Genomic DNA, 21,921 nt, shown 5'->3' with positions numbered 1-21,921 from the left:
GATCTGTTTCGCATATTTATTTGTTTGATTATGAGAATATCGAAAAGTTTCACCCTTTTTGGGGCAAGTAGCAGAAAGGGTGAGCCGATATCTGTAATCCTTATGTTAGTAAAAATATTGTGATGTGTGAAATTTGAAGAGAATCGGAGTCTTACTTCGCATTTCATGAGCGTTTTGCTATTCAACAACAGAGAAAAGTTTCGCCCTTTTTGGGACAAGTACCAGAAAGGGTGGGCCGATATCTGTCATCCTTATGTTAGTAAAAATATTGTGATGTGTGAAATTTGAAGAGAATCGGAGTCTTACTTCGCATTTCATGAGCGTTTTGCTATTCAACAACAGAGAAAAGTTTCGCCCTTTTTGGGACAAGTACCAGAAAGGGTGGGCCGATATCTGTCATCCTTATGTTAGTAAAAATATTGTGATGTGTGAAATTTGAAGAGAATCGGAGTCTTACTTCGCATTTCATGAGCGTTTTGCTATTCAACAACAGAGAAAAGTTTCGCCCTTTTTGGGACAAGTACCAGAAAGGGTGGGCCGATATCTGTCATCCTTATGTTAGTAAAAATATTGTGATGTGTGAAATATGAAGAGAATCGGAGTCTTACTTCGCATTTCATGAGCGTTTTGCTATTCAACAATTTGGTCCGTTGTCGGGAAGGAACCAAAATTAATCGTCTTTTCTATCCGTTCTTCTTACCAGATCTTGTGTTAGTAGAAATATTGAGATGAGATAATCGGACTCTTATTTCACATTTTACAAATGTTATAATGTGGGGAATGTACTTGATGGAATGGGCCAATATTATCCATTTTCACACCTTAATTTGCACTGATAACAATATTAGGGTTTAAATAATCCTCTTTTGTTCAATAAGGTAAATTGTTTTCTGTGAAAATGTTGACTTTTGCGGAGGAAGTACCAGATGGATTGGACCGATATTGTCGATCTCCGAACTCGATCTAAGTTTAATAATAATATTACTCCCCTCCAGAGTTATAGTGCTCATAATTCAGTAGACAGATGGACGGACGGATATCGTTAGATCGAGTCCAATTAAACGGTTTTGGTCCAAAGAGAAGATCTAAACCAGTTATTTCGATGAGGCAAGTTTTGGTCATATCAAATGATACATACCCTCTGTAGCCGAGATAAATTTTTTTTTTTAGACTTAGGACATGCGGAGAATAAGATGAAATTAAAACCGTTCTTATTATACCCTCCACCATATATATTAAGTTTATCATTCCGTTTGTAACACCTCGAAATATACATTTTAGACCCCACAAAGTATATATATTCTTGATCAGCATAAAATTCTATGTCGATTTAGCAATGTCCGTCCGTCTATCCGTCTGTGGAAATCATCCTAGCTTCCGAACGAAATGAAGTAGGTTAATAAAATTTTACTAAAATGTATATTATGTCTGCAGGATTTTTTGTATTGAAAATGAGCCATGTAGATCCACGTCTTCGTATAGCCCCCATATAACAGTACATCCCGATATGCGGTATTTTGATAATTTTAGCGACATTAAAGTTCGTACTAGATACTACGGCTTAAGACAGCAAATGGGCCATGTCGGTCCACGTCTTTGTATAGCCCCCATATAACGGTACATCATGATATTCGCTATTTTAATGATTTTAACGACGTTATTTACCGGAATTGTTTAAAATTTGGTATTTGAAGTTCGTAATAGATACTACAGCATAAAACAGAAAATGGGTCATGTAGGTGCACATCTTCGTATAGCCCCCATATAACGGTACCTCCCGATTTTGGGACTTGGATGATTTTAGCGACATTATATACCGGAATTGTTTCAAATTTGGTATTTGAATTTCGTAATGGATACTACGTACTAAGACAGAAAATGAAATAGAAATAGACCCACGTCTTCGTATAGCCCCCATATAACGGTACGACCCGATATTCGGTATTTAGATGATTTTAGCGACATTATTTACCGGAATTGTTTCAAATTTCGCATTTGAAGTTCGAAATGGATACTACAGCCTATGACAGAAAATTGTCTGTACAGGTCCACTTTTTATAATCCCCATGGTACCTCCCTATATTCGGTATTTTTATGATTTTAGCTACTTTATAAACAGATTTTTTTTTCAAGTTTCACATTTGAATATTGTAATAGCTTGTGACAAAACTCGCTTATGCAGGTCCACGTCGTCCTATAGACCTTAACAGATTTTTTTACGGATTTTATTTTTTTGAAAATTGCCAAATTTTGTACCAAATGGTGGAGGGTTTTCAAAGTTCAGCCCGGCCGAACTTACAGCTTTTTTACTTGTTGATATTAAATTCTGTATTTTTATATATTTGACCATAATTTAAGGTGCACAAATTTTGAGCATGACTGCATTTATATCGGGTTTTGCTTACTTAGTTAAACATTGAACTTCTTCGAAGTGTTAAAAAAAGTTACAGTAAAATCTCAATCAGGCAATTACAAATATCTCCCATATCAAATGTCGGAACACCCAACTATTCCGTTTCAAATGCAATGTGCATTGCAACTCCACAACAATATCTTTGTATTCATCTCAAAATCACAGAAGCGAAATGGAAGCTCTCACATACAACATACTTGTCCCTGTCACACATTTTAATTACTTTTTTGTGTTTAGGTAAAACTTTTCTAATTTGGGTTGGCTTAATGGACATATTTTCGCATCAAACATCTTCTTGATTGATTGTCCTGTCGGTGTCTAGATTTTTAATGAAAATGTACTTTAAGAAAATTAGAATAGTTACAAATTTCAATAATAAATCTTAATTTAATTTACGTAAACTTTTAATCAAGTTTTACTAATAATTATTTTAAAACGAAGTGATTACAAGCAACGTTTGAAATGTGTGTATGGCTGGTTACTTTCCCAGTAAGATTTACACAGTAACCTTTTGCTGGGGTGTAAGTTCGCTCAATTGAAACTACAGTAAAAAGTAACCAAACGACTTTCAATAATATCTATTAAGCAATCGGCTGCACACATTTGCAAGGTTACAATGACGGATCTGAATATGACATATGCTATGTTTACGCTTGCAAACTTTGCTGAGGACAGAATAGAGAGTATAATAGGTTAGATATATAAACATTCCATTCAGATTCGGTAATTTTGAGGATAATACCTTTCTTTAGAAATGATTAAGGAACTTTTACACCTTTTTCGTATGTAATTCGAAACATTTTAATTGTAATTTGAGAATTATATTTCTAATTCGAATCATTACGTCCACGTTTTGATATAACCCCCATATAACGGTACCTCCCGATATTCGGTATTTTGGTGATTTTTGCCACACATTTTAATGGATTTGTCCATAAATTGGTATTTGTAGTTCATAGTGGGCTGTAACTCATGTGGCGAAATAATGTATGTATAAGTACATGTTTTGATATAGCCCCCATATAACGGTACCTGCCGATGTTCGATATGTGGATGATTTTTGCCAAATTTTCCCAGGGATTTGTCTAAAAATTGGTATTTGTAGTTTATGATGAGTTCTTGTCCGGTGGTAGAACATTGATTATTTAGTTTCGCGTTTTTCTATAGCGCACATATAACGATACCTACCGATATTCGTTATTTTGATAATCCTAGTCACATTTACACACATAATTTAATTTAAAAACAGAAGTGACATTAGTGGTTAATGGTAAAATTGGTAGCAGTTCCTAATAGGAGTTAATATTTTTGCACCACCTTGTACAATCGGTGTCTAAATATTGTCCATATTAGTTCACAGTTTTCATACAACGATACCCACCGATTCGGTATTTTAATGATTGTCCTCGAAATTGTTTTTTGGTATTCGGAGTTTTTAACGGGCTTTTCTTCCAGTGGCTGAAATAGGTCCACGTTTTATTAAAACCCCTTTTATACTTGTACCTTCGGATATCCGTTATTTTGACAATTTAAAGCACATTTTCTAATGACATTTAGTGTTTTTAATGGGTTTTACTTCCTGCGGCTTAACAATCTCTATATAGATCCACGTTTTCCAAAAGTCCCACATTTTTTGTCGGATTTGTTTAAAATGCAAGGTTTGCATTTCATAATAGGTTCTACAATCGGTGTCCAAACATTGTCCATATTGGTTCATAGTTTCTATACAACGATACCCACCGATTCCGGTATTTTAATGATCCTATCCACACTTTCCAGGGAATTGTTTCAAATTTGTATTTAAGACTCGCTATAGATAACAATACTTGCAATAGAAAATTCTATCCCCGTTCTGTTATTGCGTTGATACGACAGTTCTACCGAATATTGAATCCAGATACTTTTAATCGTTGATCTCAAATTGGATTTTAAAAATTTTATTAATATTGCAATGCACTAGTTGAGGCCTTTATTAAATATTTTTCTAAAACATGTTCAATCATGTTTAAGACATTTCTTCATTAATGATGAAAAAGATAACGCATTGTGTAGTTGTGGCATGAAACTTTAAAATATCTACATATTATACAAAATATGAACGTTGATGAAAGTGTTTTTATACCCTCCACCATACTATGGAGGGTATATTAATTTTGTCGTTCCGTTTGTAACTCATCGAAATAATGATCTTAGACCCAACAAAGTATATATATTCTTGATCAGCGTAAAATTCTAAGACGATTTAGCCATATCCGTCTGTCTTTTGTAATCACGCTATCTTTCGAACGAATTGAGATAGAAGGCTAAAATTTTGCACACATGTTTCTTTTGCCAGTAGACAGGTTAAGTTCGTAAATGGTCCACGTTTTTATATAGCCCCCATATAACGGTTCCTCCCGATATTCGGTATTTTGATGAATTTAGAGACATTATTCGCCGGAATTGTTTCAAATTTGGTGTTTGAAGTTCGAAATGGATACTACAGTCTACGACAGAAAATTGTCTGTGCAGGTTCACGTCTTCGTGCAGCCCCCGTATAACGGTACCTCCCTATATTCGGTATTTTGATGATTTTAGCGTCATAATTTACCGTAGTAGTTTCAAATTACGTATTTAGAGTTCGTAATGGGAAATGCAGTCTGTGGCAGAAAATTGCCTATGTCTGTGACAGAAAATTGCCTAATCTGTGAGAGAAAATTGCCTATGCAGGTCCAGGTCTTTGTATAGGCCGCATATATCAATCCCTCTTTATATTCGGTATTTTGTCGATTTTAGTTACAATACTCACCGAAATTGTTTGAGATGTCGTATTTGAAGTTCGTAATGGAAGCTACAGCCTGTGACAGAAAATTGTCTATGCAGGTCCAGGTCTTCGTAGTTTCGAATTTGAATATGGTAATGGTTTGTGACAAACAATGCTTATGTAGGTGCACGTCGTACAGGCCCTAATATAACGGCTATATTCGGTATTCTTAAAATGTTAACAGAATTTGTGGCGAATGTTATCTTTTTCGAAAATTTTCAAATTCGTTCTAAATGGTGGAGGGTATTCAAAGTTCGGTCCGGCCAAACTTACTGCTTTTTTACTTGTTATTCACTACAATGGCATGTCGTCGATAGTAAACATTTACCTGTTTCAATTGGTTTTGGAAAACATAACGTTGGCGTGGAATGATAACTAGGTATATTTCCAACAAGGATATACCAACGTAAATTAAGTAATGTATATACATGTGTATTTTCCAAAGGGTGGATGTAGTGAAAAACATGCAAGATGATAATGAAAAATATCTAGCATTGTATGAACAGAATAGCTGCATTTTACTTGTTTTGATATTTGTTCATACGTCGTTATGACTATAGAAGGTATATGTATTCATTCTGTATGTAAAACCCGCATTTTTTTCATGATGAACTCATCTTCAATTTATCTATTTATCACAAAAATAGAAATGATAATTAGGTAAGTACCCGGTAAACCACTTAGAAGGAAATACCTTCGGACAGGTTGATATGCATTTCTTACAACTCATTCTTGAAATATAATTGCAACATTTTGTCGAGATCGGATCTATTTTTAATTTTTTTGTGCATCAAATATTTAACATCAACTTAAACAAGAAAATCTAATTATGTGAAATCGGTTGAGGAAGAACGATAGCTCCCATATACATATTTCATTCAATTTGATATTCAAGTCTCTCACAGCTATAAAATTGCATTGATATTCAGTGCAAGATATTAAATACAGTCTAATTAACTGGATTCATTTTTGTTGCAGTTGTTCAGTGTTGTATTTTTACTCTGCGCACGATAACTCTCATCCATCCATCCATCCAGTATTCAATTTGGTCCAAACTTGGTACATCCCAATATTTTTGTCAAACTTAGAACGAGTTCGGAGTTGAGCAATATCGGTACCTCTCCTCCACTCCTTGTGGTACATAACACCCCCCTACCCCGAATTTTCAAAAAAAAATATTTTCTGCACAGAAAGAGAGACGGTAATCCGATTTTGCTCCAACTTTGCTAATCCTAATATTTGCGTCAATGTTATGTCAGGTGCGAAAATGGACAATATCGGTCCACTCCATCAAATTTCACACATCCCGATATTTTATCAACCCATGATCTGGCGTTAAGATGGAATATATCGGTCCCCTCCTTCTGGTACCTACTCCACAAAAGGTCGTAATTTGGAATATCCATTAAGCTCATAAAACGCGAAATTAACATCCGATTCCATTTAAACGTGGCACATCTGAATATTTCTATCAACACAGGATATATTATAAAAATGGTAGAGATCGGACCTTTCCTTCTGGTACCTCCCCCACAAAGGGTCAAAGTCGAATAACAAAAACGTTTATAAAATCCGAAATAAGCATCAGGTTCTCTTTACATTCCACACATTCCATTATTTCCACTGACAAAAGATCTGTTGTGAAGAAGGGATATATTTGCATACTCCTTTTGGTACCTCCCCACAAAGGCGCAAAATTTTGAATATCCATGAAGCTCATAAAAAGCCAAATTAACATCCAATTCCATTCAAGACTTGGTACATCTCAATATTTCCATTAACACACGATCTTTTATAAAGATGGTGATCGGACCATTTATTTTGCTTGCTGCCCATATAGGGTTCAAGATTTTGAAAAACAAAACTCTCAAAGAAAGCGAAATAAGCATTCAACATTTTTCAACTTTCACACATACAAACATTTTTCCTAATATTGTGCAGATGATATATATCTGCGAACCTTTTCTGGTACCTCATCCATAAAATGTCACAATTTTCTTTACAACTTGCTATATCAAAATATTTCTCTCAACCAAAAACCTCTGATGAATATGGAATTTATGATTTCGCATAAAATTGGATATAAATATTCGATTTTCTTGTAATTTTGTCCATATCAATATTTTTATCTGTATTAGATGAAGTATGACAAGTAAAAAAACATTAAGTTCGGCCGGGCCAAACTTTTAATACCCTCCACCTTAGGGTAAAAGAAATATTAGAAGAAATGTGGCAAAAACCATTAAAATGCCGATTATGGGGAGGTACCGTTATATGGGGGCTATACCAAAACGTGGACCTATAATTACAATGTTTCGCCACAGGAGCTGGAACCCATTATGACCCACAAATACCAATTTTTAGACAAATCAGTGAAAAAATGTGGCAAAAACCATCAAAATACCGAATATCGGGAGGTACCGTTATATGGGGGCTATATCAAATCATGGACCCATGCATGCAATGTTTCGCCACCGAAGCTGGAACCAATTATGACCAACAAATACCAATTTTCGAACAAATCCCTGAAAAAATGTGGCAAAAATCATCAAATTACCGAATATCGGAAGGTACCGTTATATGGGGGCTATACCAAAACGTGGACCTAAATTACAATGTTTCGCCACCGGAGCTGGAACCCATTATGACCAACAAATACCGATTTTCAGACAAATCCGTGAAAAAATGTGGTAAAAAAACTAAAATACTAAATATCGGGAGGTACCTTTATATGGGGGCTATACCACAACGTGGACCTATACATGCAATGTTTTGCCACACGCTCAGGGACCCGCTATGACCTGCAAATACCAATTGTAAGACAAATCCGTGAAAAAATGTGGCATAAATCATCAAAATACCGAATATCGGGAGGTACCGTTATATGGGGACTATACCAGAACGTGGACCGATATATCTCATTTTCAATACCAACCATCCTAGACACAATGCAAATAGCTCTGCTAAATTTTGGAGCTCTACGTCAAATAATGTGGGCTGTATCGTGATTTCAACAGACAGACAGACGGACAGACAGACAGACAGACAGACAGACGGACATCGTTAAATCGACTTAGAATTTTATGCTGATTATGAATATATATACTTTATGGGGTCTAAAACGAATATTTAGGGATGTTACAAACGGAATGACAAAGTTAATATACCCTCCTTTCCAAGGTGGAGGGTATAAAAATGGAATACTTCGGTTGACTGTATCTGGTATCTCACGCACATGTTAACATTTTCTGAAAATTATCATATGTGTCATGTAAAGTGAAGGAAGTTAACAATATAGTCCAAACCTGGCACGTCGCAATATTTATGTCATATTTATTTAGGTCCGATACGAAATGGCCATTCCTTCGGAACCTACTCCAAGGGGGTTAAACATTTGAATAAGCATAACAGAAGTAAAAAAATATATTTAAATAATCGAAACTTGGCTGAGGGTATACATCTGTCGGCAAACCCGAATGATATTTTCTAACTTGCTATGTTGAAAATAGAAGAAAATAACGTAAATATTTGTAACTGAAAAAAAATAAATATTTGGGTAATACGAACATACAACAAAGTTTATCATAGTATGAAGTTGAACGTTTGTGTACGCTATGTCGAATCCACGGTAGAAGAATACAGGTAATGCACCAACGCTTTGGAACATTGATATATCAAACATTTTTAAATATTTCTTCAAAAATAAGTAGATTTGTATATGTTCTCCTTCCCGACGCCAATCGGAGGTCGTTGTGATATGAATTTTTAAACAATTTTTATAAATTCTAATAATTTTTTGTTCAAATATTACCATTCCAAAATTTTCTGGACAGTTCAGAGTCCCAACAGCTGTGTGGATGCGTCTACCTCTATTTTTCTACCATGGTGGAATTGTAGCTAACGCTTTAGTGCGGTGACATTTTATAAATTTTAAATTCCGATGCTACTGCCGATGTTCAGTTTACGACATCCATCTGTTCTCTGACATTCACATTTTTAATACGTTGAAGGCTTCAGCCACAATTACAAAGAGACTTGATAGTAATTTGTCATAAGCTCAGCCAACAAAATATTTATCATCTTTATACAAATAAGCCCTTGATCTAAAAACCGTCCTCAAGGATTATACAAATTAACAATATTTACCATATATTTACGCATGCTTTTGTTTATAATAACATATGATTCCGACCTCATTCTAATTTAAAAAAATATATGAAAACCCATTCTTAGCATAAATGCACATCAATTGTATGCAACTGCAAAAAACCAAAATAAATAAGTACGAACGTAAACACATACATTGAAAGGTAAAAAAATGTTATAGCGCGTAATGTAATGTAACTTGCAACTACTTCACTCGTAGACCTTTCGGTAGACCTGCGTCGAAAGAAGAATTATAAAGACATAATGTATTTAAAGCTTTGAAGGAGATTTCACTGACATTTGCAGTTTTAAATGGATCTCGTTCGAATATCAAAACCATATACTTTCATTTTTCAACCATGAGGGGGGAAGGTAGTAAATGTTTTTAACGTCTTTTACATAAATATCGCAAGTATTAGTGTTTTTTTGTTTAAATTGCCGATTCTTGTGGTGATAAACACCAAAAAGTTAAACAATTGATATTGTTATAGAAAAACGGGAATTCTTCAGTCTAACTAAAAATTACCAAGAGCTAACTCAATGTATCAGAACGGATCTATTTCTGAATCCTCATCGCGTCTAGGTGATATTCATATTGAAGCTGTCGTCGTTTACGGAGTCACTACTGAAGCTGAAGCAAGTTTGTTGTCTTTTCGAAAAACAGAAATTCTTCAGTCTAACTAAAAATTACCAAGAGCTAACTCAATGTATCAGAAGGGATCTATTTCTGAATCCTCATCGCGTCTAGGTGATATTAATATTGAAGCTGTCGTCGTTTACGGAGTCACTACTGAAGCTGAAGCAAGTCTGTTGTCTTTTCGCTGATCTACGTCTATAACTGTCAGCCGATTCAATAATATATTAAGCATATGATCTGATATGAATATTTACAAAGTTTTAGGCAGATCCGTTTTAGCCAAACCAACACTTTGATACAACAACAGCTACACTAACGACCTTCATGCAGTAAATCGTCCATCCTACTGCTGTGAGTCTAAAATCATATGCATGTTTGTTCAAATTCGATATATAATACCAATTTACGAATAAAAAAATCTGATAACTTTGATATTCAATTACTTTTGAATATAAATCACATATTAAATCCAAATCCTTCCTCGTCACACATGGCAAAGACGTCTGTATTTGATTACCACACATAATTACTTTCGCGAACTTCAATAAAAAATTGTAAATCTAACTAAAAAATCTAATACAATACCCGTCAAAATGTCAACACAATCGCCTGCCTGCCTACGTACTCTTATACGCCCTTTAATTCATATTTGTGTGTGCGTGAAACTTTTTGCAGTTATGCTTTTTATTATTTCAGTGAATACAATACCCATACCCACTCCTTAATAATGATGTACATACAACAACTGGGAGGAAGCGCACAGGAAATGGCTATTTACATATACATATAACCGTCAGATTACATTTCACACATTAGGCGTGAATTAAATCCACAAATGTTTACACAGCAAGTACACCTTTCTCGTTTATGAATGAATGAAATCATAATTAAAACGACGGAGAGTGGTGCCTCGAATGCCCAAAGCTCAACAACAATTAACAATGAATTAGAAAATATTTATTCTAGTTCACAGAATGTTTATTAGGGTCGTAACCCAAAAAAATACTCCCCAATATTATGCAAGAAATATTATCTTATAGTGCCTTTACATCAAGAATTTCATATGATTTGAAATAATAAAATACAAAGATATTACCACGAAATTTAGACAATTAAAATTGAACTCAACTGGTGTTTGTTTTCATGCACACTGTACACACCTGAGAACATTATTTTAAATTAACAAAAAGATAATAATCAGATAAGCATTTGTTATGATACTGTCCATTTTGGTATTTAAAACTCGTAATGGATAAGAGCACTGAAGCAGGCTTTACTATATTTTGAAGATTTTTTACCAATTGATTGGTAAAAATTTCAGTGGAACTAATATTCAATCCCGATGATTTATTTTATAGATATACTCTACCTCCAAAATTTAAAGGTTTCCTCTACCTCTTCGGAAACTTACAGTCTTAGCGAAACATAAAATTATAGAGACTAGACAAGCCTGATGTTATTATAGGTATTTCGTTTAGTAAAAACTCTTACATTTTTAATTTTTTCCAGTGGTAGGTATTTGCACCCGCATAACCCGATTCTAATCGGTTCATTAAAATTATGTTTTCAATAAAAAAAAAACTTTAGTTCGCGTAGCCGATGTTGGACATACAAGAGGGGAAAATATCAAGCCGCGGGCTATACGAAGATCTGGACCTGCATACAACATTTTTTGGCATAGGTTGTAGTACCCATTAGGATCTTCTAGTATGAAATTTTAAACAATTCCGGTGAAAAATGTTGCTGAAATCATCAAAATACCGAATATCGGGAGGTACCGTTATATGGAGCTATACGAAGACTTGAAGCTGCATACAAAAATTTTTTTCATAAGCTGTAGTACCCATTACGAACTTCAAATACAAAATTTGAAATAATCCCGGTAAATATTGTCGCTAAAATCATGAAAATAGGGAATATCGGGTGGTGCCGTTATATGGGGGCTATACGAAAACGTGGACGGACATGACCCATTTGCCTACTGGTAAACAATACATGTAAGCAAAATTTTAGCCTTCTATCTCAATTCGTTCGAAAGATAGCGTGATTACAACAGACAGACGGACATCGCTAGATCGTCTTAGAATTTTACACTGATCCCGTATATATACTTTGTATGGTCTATTATGAATATTTCGAGGAGTTACAAATGGAATGACAAAGTTAATATGCCCTCCGTAGAAAAGTGGAGGGTATAAAAACGTTAACATCATACCCAGGGGATAATATCTCAAGGCCCTGCTACTTATAAAAAAGTATCAAATTTAGAAAAACTTTGGTTCAAGAAAATTAATACTAATTTTTAAGTAGAACATATAATATTCTTTGTAAGCGCGGCTTAAAAATTATATTGTATGTTTAACTATGTTTGTGACTTAATTAGAAATTAATGGTATCTATTCAATTTATTTAAACAGACGAATTTCCCAGAAAAAGTCACTAAAACAGTGACGAAACGTCGGAAATAATATGCAAATTAAATAATTTTATTTTACTTTGTACATGAAACACACAACTTCGAAAATTTATTAAAATTCAACAGTTTATTTAATACTATTTTACAATAGTATCAAAGGCTATAGTAAGCAAAGGCTATAGCAGGGCCATGTGATACCCTACAACACTACAATATGTTAGAAGCTCCCTTATGTCCAAATCTATTTTGGAAGATTTCGCATTTGAAATAATGTCACGGAGCACCGCCCAGATATTACCCTTAGCATTTTGACAAGGGACCCCGCCGTGCTGTAAGTTGTTGTGATCCATTTTGCAGCTAAATATAATCCAATTGTCATTCAAAATGTAGAATTTTTTTTCTATTTGTGGCCTTTATAACGGCCGCAAAATCAGGAACATTTTTAGTTGCGGTTAGGCCTAGCTATTATGAGCATAACCCGATAAAAAGTATGAAAAAAAAAATAAAAAATGTCACAAAATAGATTTCTTTCTTTGATGCCAAGAAGCCATTCGGAATTGACAATTTGTCAAAATCGGTCCAGCCATTCTTGAAGTATAAGCATTCTAGCTAACATCCCTTTCCTTTGTATATACACATTATATATATATTTCGCTATATATATCCGATATATTTACTATCGGCATCTACGTAACGGTCAGGATTGACCTATTTGTGATTTCGCCGGGATTAAAAATATTCGCGGTTTAATGGAAAATTTGGCTATTATTTAACACAAATGTTATGGTCCACTTTAGCCACTAAATATTACCCGATGACCATCAAAATTGGAAGGCTTCTGCCCAGCTCTAAGCTCTATCCCCAAGATAACTTCCGCGTCGATTGGTCTATAATTGCGACCTGTAGAGCAACTGCAAAATCAGGACATTTTCAGTTTTTGGTCCATTTCAACCCCTAATTATTACGCGATCCAAAAGCAATAGGCTTCTATTCTGACCATAACTCCACCTCCATTTTCAATTTCGTGAAAATCGGGCCATAATTTCTACCTGTAGCTAGATCGATTCAGCTCGGTGAAATAGGAAGATCCATATGTACTTTCCTATATGGAAAACCAATATTTCGAGGTGTTACATAATTTTTGGCCAAATCAAACTTATAATACCCCCAACACATAGTGTGTGGGGTATAAAAACATACATTTAAATTTCTTTTTCTTCTTCTAAAGTTTCTGCCTGAAAGCAGCATATTTTAGCATATTTTAAAAATTCAGAAAATATATCTTTGCCATTCACGCTGGACCACCGTAAGAATATGTAATTTTGTTTTAATATCTGTTAAAAATAGCTTTCGACGGCTATATTTAGGCAGCGAAGCCTTAAAGTCCTCCATAGGCCTTCATTTGTATAAGCGCGGTACCCTGTTTGAGGGTTCACAAAATCCAATGAATGATTCACCTTATGGTGGGTATACGCCTCCTCCGACAGTGTGCCATAAGCCTATAAAATATATACACAAATATTAGTATTTGTATTTTAATGGATATTATAAAAAACATAATTTCCAAACATTCTGAGAATATAGAAACTCTCGGAAAAATATATTTTTAATGAGGATCCAATAAAAAATTAATTGGATCTTCTCTCCACTCCTCCACTGTCCCTCTACCCAATGCCCTCTGTTGAATTTTCGTCTTCTAATTTTACTTTCGTCTATTTTCACAATTTTCTGACCAAAATTGTCTCACTGCATCCTGAAACGAACTGAAAACAACCACTCCCCTACAGAAGTTATTCAAGTCAGTTCCGGGTTGCGCACCTATAATAAGTCGCATTTTAATTTGCCCTCTGGTGGCAACATACAAATCATATAGATCATATATTCATTATACCCTACATCATATAGTGATAAGGGTATTATATCATTTGTTTGTAACATGGAGAAGGAAGCGATATAGACCCATAGTTACTTTTGAGGATCTTCATAGAATCACTTTCTAAATCGATTTATACATGTCATTCCGTTGTTCCATGTATTTTTCTGAACGAAATGCGGTTAACATTTATTATTTATTCATTTACTATTAAAATTAAATTATCCAAACTATGTTTATTTGGCACAAAGACGAATCCTTTTGAAACTGGCGAGAATCATTTCAAATTTAGGTATAGCTCCCAAAGAGGGTGAGATAAACAAAAAACTGCAACAAAGTCAAACGCCACAATTTTTTACTTTTTTTTAATTTTATTGAATGAAAGCAAAAATTTTCGGAAATATCATCAAATTTTAGAATAAGTTTAGATTTGTTCGAATTGGTCACTTCTGGCACGAATTATGGCATTCAAACGCCAAAGAAACCGTCACACGCTTCTGCGGTATTTTGGCTTATTCCCGGCGAAGCGCTTGCTCGAGGTGATCGACACTTTCTTATTGGCAGTATTTCTCAGTGCCAACCTTGCTTTCCAAAATACTCCAGACACAATAGTCCAACGGATTGGTATCCGGAGATTTTGGTAGTCATTGTGCGCTGGAAATGAAGCGAGGAACCTCATTTTGTAACCATTCTTGTGTGGCGCGTGCTGAGTGCGATGGTGCTGAGTCCTGTTGGAATGTCCAAGATCTGCGGCCAAAATGTTTGCGTGCCCAAGGCTTTAATACACCCTCCAGAATATTTTCGCGATAATATTCGCCATTTATTCTGATGCCACGGTCGATTGATGCGAGCGGAGAACGACCATCGGCTGTTATGGCGGCCACACCATCGCCATGGCCGAAGCCGGAGTTCTGGTTGCCAACCGAAGGTGCACATTTTCAGTTGACCTCGAACGTTCTGTTGGTTTACAAACTGCTCGAAAACGTATGTTTTCCCATCGGAGAAATCCAAATTCGGCAGTGAGTCTATTTATCTATTTTCTTTCTGTTGTGATGTAAGTTCTTGCACTTTTTGGAATTTCAATGGCTTTACCCCAAGCTCATTTTTCAATATTTGCCGAATGGAATATCGTGATATGTTCAGCTCACGAGCCATTTTCGGCAGGTGCGACGCAGGTTTCGATCGAGTCGCTTCTTTACTTTTCGAACCATTTCTGCTGATGTTGCTGTTTTCTTCCGACAACTTCCTCGGCTACGCTACCAGTATCACGGTATCGAGCGATGGTACGAAACACAAAAGATTTACTCACAAATAAATGCTGGAGTGCTTTAATGGTATCCACTTGTGGTTTTCCAGCCAAATATAAAGAAATCACACTATCACGCTTGAATTCCAACATTAATAACTTTTTTTCTGGAAAATTGTCACCAAAGTGCTTTTGTACGCTCGTAAACAATATAATGAGTTGTCACTGGAATGATATTAACAGCTGTCGGATGAGTGGCTTAGAAATAACAGCAGTCTGAAGTTGGTTGCAGTTTTTTCATCTCACCCTGTATATATCTTCGGGTTTTTTCGCAGTTTTTTCATCTCACCCTGTATATATCTTCGGGTAAATTCTGCACCAAATTACCAATATTAGTCCAAATAACCTGAATTTAGTCTAGCATCAAGTACATCAAATTTAGAGAAAATCTGTTCAGATGTAGCTATAGCTCCCACATATATATTTCATCCAATTCGGTTTTAAAGTCTCTCATATGCGTAATATGCACTCCCAACAATGATATTTGGCAACATCTGTCAAGTTTTATCGGGATCGGATCAGATTTTTATGTAGCTTCGAATTCGATTGAGTTTTACTCTTTGTACAAATTCTAGCGGATTTTTCAGAGGTCTTGTTCGTTCATATTTCCCACAAAATATGCCATTAATTATAGCTACTACGTCTTTCTTCAGTTTTAATTTTGTAATACCGACGTTATTTGGTGTTTATAAATGTTATTCTCAGGGGGGAAATGTGAAATGCTCAGGATCAATAAATTAGGTTATCACGTGGTTCGACACGACTGACTATAGCACTTATCTTACTTATTTCATCAATTGTCCTATTTTGAAGTCAAGTATCGTAAAAATGTTTGATCTTCTTTAATTTAACAACTAAAAAAGCTGTAAGTTCGGACTGGCCGAACTTTGAACACCCTCCACCATTTGGAACGAATTTGGCAATTCTCAAAAACAATAAAATTCGTTAAAACTTCTGTTAGAATTTTAAAAATACCGAATGTAGCCGAATGTATTATATTAGGGTCTATCTATATGTTTATAATGTAGCTAAAATCATCAAAATGCGGAATATATGGAGGTACCATGGTGGTTATAAAACGTGGATCTGCAGAGACAATTTTCTGTCATAGGCTGTAATATCCATTACGAACTTCAAATGCCAAAGTTGAAACAATTCCGGTAAATAACGTCGCTAAAATCATCAAAATACCGAATATCGGGAGGTACCGTTATATGGGGGCTATACGAAGACGTGGACCTACATGACTCATTTTCTGTCTTAAACCGTAGCATCTATTAAGAACTTTAAATATTAATTTTGGTACAATTCCGGTAAAAAAATGTCAATAGAATCATCAAAATACCGCATATCGCGAGGTACCGTTATATGGGGGCTATACGGAGACGTAGACCTTCATGGCCCATTTTCAATCCCAAAAGTCCTGCAGACATAGTACACATTTTAGTAAAATTTTATCAACCTACTTCATTTCGTTCGGAAGCTAGAGTGATTTCCACAGACGGACAGACGGATAGACGGACGGACATTGATAAACCGACATAGAATTTTATGCTGATCAAGAATATATATACTTTGTGGGGTCTAAAATGTATATTTCGAGGTGTTACAAACGGAATGACAAACTTAATATACCCTCCATACTATGGTGGTATGTACATTTTCAAGCATAATATCTACCCAAACAACAAGTATGATTAGCATTAAATATAAATGCACACATAGATTATTCGTCAGTTACTACAACAAAAATTATTGCAACAAGTATAATAATTATTGTTTGCGTTGCTCCTTCTCGTTACAGGTCAAATGAATGGAATGCAATAGATACCCATCGTGACTGTCTCCAACACAAAAATGACACCTGCTGATCAAACGATGTTAACTAGCCCAACCACTGTCGCAGCCACAAGCAACACCTCCGCAGTTCCAATCACAAGCGCCAGTATTTCCTCAGTGCTGAGCACCGGAGTCACAACATCAACAACATTAGATAACGTTAGCTCAATTTACGTGGGTATAATAGGGGGCAATAGTACAGCTTACGATGTCACATCCTTGGCGGAAAGTGGATGTGTGGCGCAAGAGGAGGAGTGGCATGACAGCTACTTTGGTGTCAAATTGGCCGTACCAGAATGGGAGGCAATACTCACAGCTATCGTACTGTCCATAATAATTGTGCTGACAATTATTGGCAACATATTGGTTATTCTGAGCGTTTTCACATACAAACCTCTGCGCATCGTTCAGAATTTCTTTATCGTCTCGTTGGCAGTCGCCGATTTAACCGTTGCATTGTTGGTGCTCCCATTCAATGTAGCCTACTCCATCCTGGGCCGATGGGAATTTGGTATATATTTGTGTAAGATGTGGCTAACGTGCGATGTCATGTGTTGCACATCTTCGATATTGAATTTGTGCGCTATTGCCCTAGATCGGTATTGGGCCATTACGGACCCCATCAACTATGCTCAAAAGCGGACAGTTGGCAGAGTTTTGCTGTTAATAGCTGGTGTCTGGATTTTATCGCTACTCATCAGTTCGCCACCGTTGGTTGGTTGGAATGATTGGCCGGAAGAGTTTACCAGTGCCACTCCTTGCGAACTAAATTCTGATCCTGGCTACGTAATTTATTCTTCACTGGGATCATTCTTCATTCCATTAATCATAATGACATTGGTTTATATAGAAATATTTGTTGCTACCCGGAGACGACTACGAGAAAGGGCGCAGGCGGCAAAGATAAACACAATTGCCGCACGATCTCTCAGCGCTGATGTAGCAAGCACTACTGTGACGGCAAATCAAACGGGAAATGGCACCATATCCATTTTGTGTTACAGCGTCATTTGTTGCTGCCGCAACTCGACGCCATTCTCTACAACGCCGATGATACAAAACGACCAAGAGTCCGAAAGTAGCGAAACAAATGCCAACAACGAAAGTACAAGAGTTCAAAATCAAACAGATACCAAGCCAACTGTGGCTTCACAGCGAAAAAGGACCCGAAGAGCCAAAATCAAAGACTCCATTAAACATGGAAAACTAAAGGCTCGGTCAGGTCATACATTTAACGACCACCCAGAAGTACAGAAATCTAAGGAGATAGGAAGTGGTGCGGAAAGTCTTCTACTGACACCCAATACCAAAGGCACAGAAAATGAAAATCAAGAAATATCTACTGAGAGCGGCAGCGACGCAAAAGATTGCATGCAAGTGTGTGGAAGTCGGAACGACGCCAATGAAATCTCAGCCGGTGACGGCGAGGAGGAAAATGTGTCTCTGAAAATTACCCCACCCCAGTCGTCTGTAGGCGCAACGTCGTTGCAAACAGTTCCATTGCAAAAGAAACCGGGGGGCGTATATCAGTTCATCGAAGAAAAGCAAAAGATTTCATTGTCAAAGGAGCGAAGGGCAGCACGAACTCTCGGCATTATAATGGGCGTTTTCGTCATATGCTGGTTACCTTTCTTCCTTATGTACGTCATTTTGCCGTTCTGTTCGACGTGTTGTCCCACAGTGAAATTTAAGAACTTCATCACATGGCTAGGTTACATAAATTCCGTGTTGAACCCCATTATATATACAATTTTCAATTTGGACTATAGACGAGCGTTCAAAAGACTTCTAGGTATGAATTAAGCGCACCATATGAAAACACATACACACACTCACAACATTAGTAGATAAATTCATAATTAAGTTAATATTAGTTATATCTATGTATACATATGTAATATCTAAGATTTCGATGAATATAAGAAATTAAACTTGCAGTGTTAAGGATGTACTGTAACTAAATAAGTAGATAATTAATATATTTTCCTTTTCTATTAAAAATATTAATAAATTGTTCTTATAGAATTGTAATTGATATAATCGAAAAGTTATGAAAGGACATTACTCTGCATTTTAGAGTTATCATGGAAAATATTACTTAAGAAAAAATGTAAAAATATTAAATTATACAACTCAATTCAGACCAAACAACAGAAGTCTCTCATGGCAAAACTACAATATTTTTAATTTATTTGCTTATACTGGAGATTGTAACGTATAATGATGGTTTGTGGAAATGTGGATTTTTATAAAAAGCACTAAATAATTTGGTAAAATGATTACTTCTTATAGCGAAACGCGAATCGAAGAACTATATAGATTTAAAGTCGAAAGCGTTTTTATGCCCGAAATATGAAATGGCCAAATCAAAACTTGATTTAACATTATTTTAAACCAGTCAAATATTCGAAACCTAATCATAATTTAACATTTTAAGACATTGAAGCAGATACACATTTATCAGTTGAAATAAGTTACACTATTTTAGTCTGTCAAAATAATATGTATCTTTATCTTGGTGGTCTAGAAAAGCTACAAGCGATTCAAAGGAAATGTAACAAAGTACTGGCTGACGACAACCCGATACCAAATAATTTTATTTTGTTTCAACTATTTTCAATTTATTTAATGTTGAACCAATTTGTTGTTCTCCGGATCAAGTTCATGAAGACTTTTTAAATTTGCTGAATCAAATAAAGTGAACGTGTTTAACCATGCTTAACCTTTTAACTTTAAAGATATCAACAAATCAAAAATTGTTCGAGAAAAACAGAAAAAAATAAAAAATTGTTTCAAAATTTTGACCCTTTTTGGGGAAGGTACCAGAAGAAGTGGGCCGATATATCCCATCTTCACACCAGATCTTGTGTTGATAGAAATATTGGAATGTGAGAACTGTGAAAATAATCAAATTCTTAGTTCACATTTTAAAAGAGTTATAATTATTCAAGATTTCGACGCATTGTGAGTGTACTTGATAGAGTGAAACGATATTGTCCATTTTCCCACCGGAACTATCATTAATTCAAATATTAGGATTTGCAAAGCTTGAACAACATCGGATGACCTTCTCTTGTTTTATTTTCTGTGGAAATGTAGACCTTTGTGGGGAGGTACCAGAAGGAATAGATCGATATTGACTATTTCCGAGCTAAGTCTAAGTTTTATAATAATATTACAATGTACCAATTTTAGACCAAATCGATGGACGGACAAACAAAAGTAAGTAAGTACGGATACGTGGTAAACCTCACTGTCGAAATTATAAATAAATCTATTACACCCTTCACCGTTTTTTAGTATAGGGTGTCTGTCTACTTATTATCATAAAACTAGAAATGCCAGTTTAACGCAGTTACTAGGAAAAATGGTTGTCTATCAAAAATCTATCCTCGCTCTAACGTTCACATCTGTTCTTATTTTAGAGCTAACATCAAATTATTTATCTTTATAATTTTAATAACAAATCCGCCTTCAATACTTAAATATAAGCTAAACCTTGATCTGATATACTTTCTTTTATAAATTTTGAAAATTAACATTCTTATAAAATATTCTATTTTATACCATAAGTGGCGCGGACGGACAGATTTGGTAGGTCCTAGTAAGCTTGGACAAAAATAGAAGTCGATTCCAAAGTCCAATTTAAATGTGTTAGACAGACAACGAATTCCAACCTTAGTCTTCTCTTGCTGCCAAAAGTATGTTTTCGAGGAACCTAAAAAGGAGAGTATTGATCTTATTTGCTAGACTCCTAGCAAAAATACTTTTGACAGAGAAGAGAAGGATAAACATAAATAAATGTTTCACAAATTTTAAAATTAAATGTTGTACCAGTATTTTTCGCGAAACAGAGATTTTTATTCTCTTCACTATGAAAGGGAGGGTATATTTAATTTGTCATTCCGTTAGTAACACCTCCAAATATCGGATCTAGGATGATTGTTCTTTTTTCTTTTTAATGCTTATTTTTCTATTAAAAAAAGTGTTTTTACAACAAAAGAAGTGAGCAACTGACCTTGTGTCGTCAAGTAATTACAACTTATTATTGCCCAAGGTTAATAAAACTTGGTATAATTGTGCTCCGGAACTTTACTACACTTTTCCATTCATTGCTCGAACACAGTTCCTTTATCCGAAAAAGTAGTAACATTTTTCAGCAAGACAACTTACATAAGTAAGACGTCACTTTACTTGTTTTTACATGATGAATTTGACAATTACTTGATAATTTAATGCCTTATATATTGGAGGGAGTACGGGAACGCAACATATGTTTTGCCGATTATACTTAAAATTACAAAACTTTGGACCTATCTAATTCAAATTCATGATGGGTTCTCGCCTAACTGTTGCAAATATCGGTTCAGAGTTGCAAAATATTGGATATTTGGATCATTTTAGCCACTTTTTTCACGAGGCATAACGTTTGAGTCCAGATACTTTTATATAAAAATGTTTTCTTTAACTAATGTTGGAGTGTATTTG

At 35.2% G+C, this 21,921-nt stretch overlaps 1 protein-coding gene across 1 annotated transcript in view; it reads left to right on the top strand.

The window, feature by feature from the left end:
• The window catches only part of LOC101899423 (tyramine/octopamine receptor), a 69,579-nt gene extending 49,462 nt beyond the window's left edge, over positions 1-20,117 (top strand). Inside the window, exon 3 of the mRNA XM_020037494.2 lies at positions 17,399-20,117. Within this exon, the coding sequence (XP_019893053.1) occupies positions 17,452-19,236 (1,785 nt within the window). The 5' untranslated portion in view covers positions 17,399-17,451 and the 3' untranslated portion in view covers positions 19,237-20,117. The remainder of the gene's footprint in view (positions 1-17,398) is intronic.
• Positions 20,118-21,921: the final 1,804 nt, after the last annotated feature.

This window comes from Musca domestica, unplaced genomic scaffold (genome assembly GCF_030504385.1).
Source record: "Musca domestica strain aabys unplaced genomic scaffold, Musca_domestica.polishedcontigs.V.1.1 6, whole genome shotgun sequence".
NCBI classification, from domain to species: domain Eukaryota; kingdom Metazoa; phylum Arthropoda; class Insecta; order Diptera; family Muscidae; genus Musca; species Musca domestica.
Note: the sequence above shows the minus strand (reverse complement) of the source record. Positions and strands in the feature narration are given on the sequence as shown.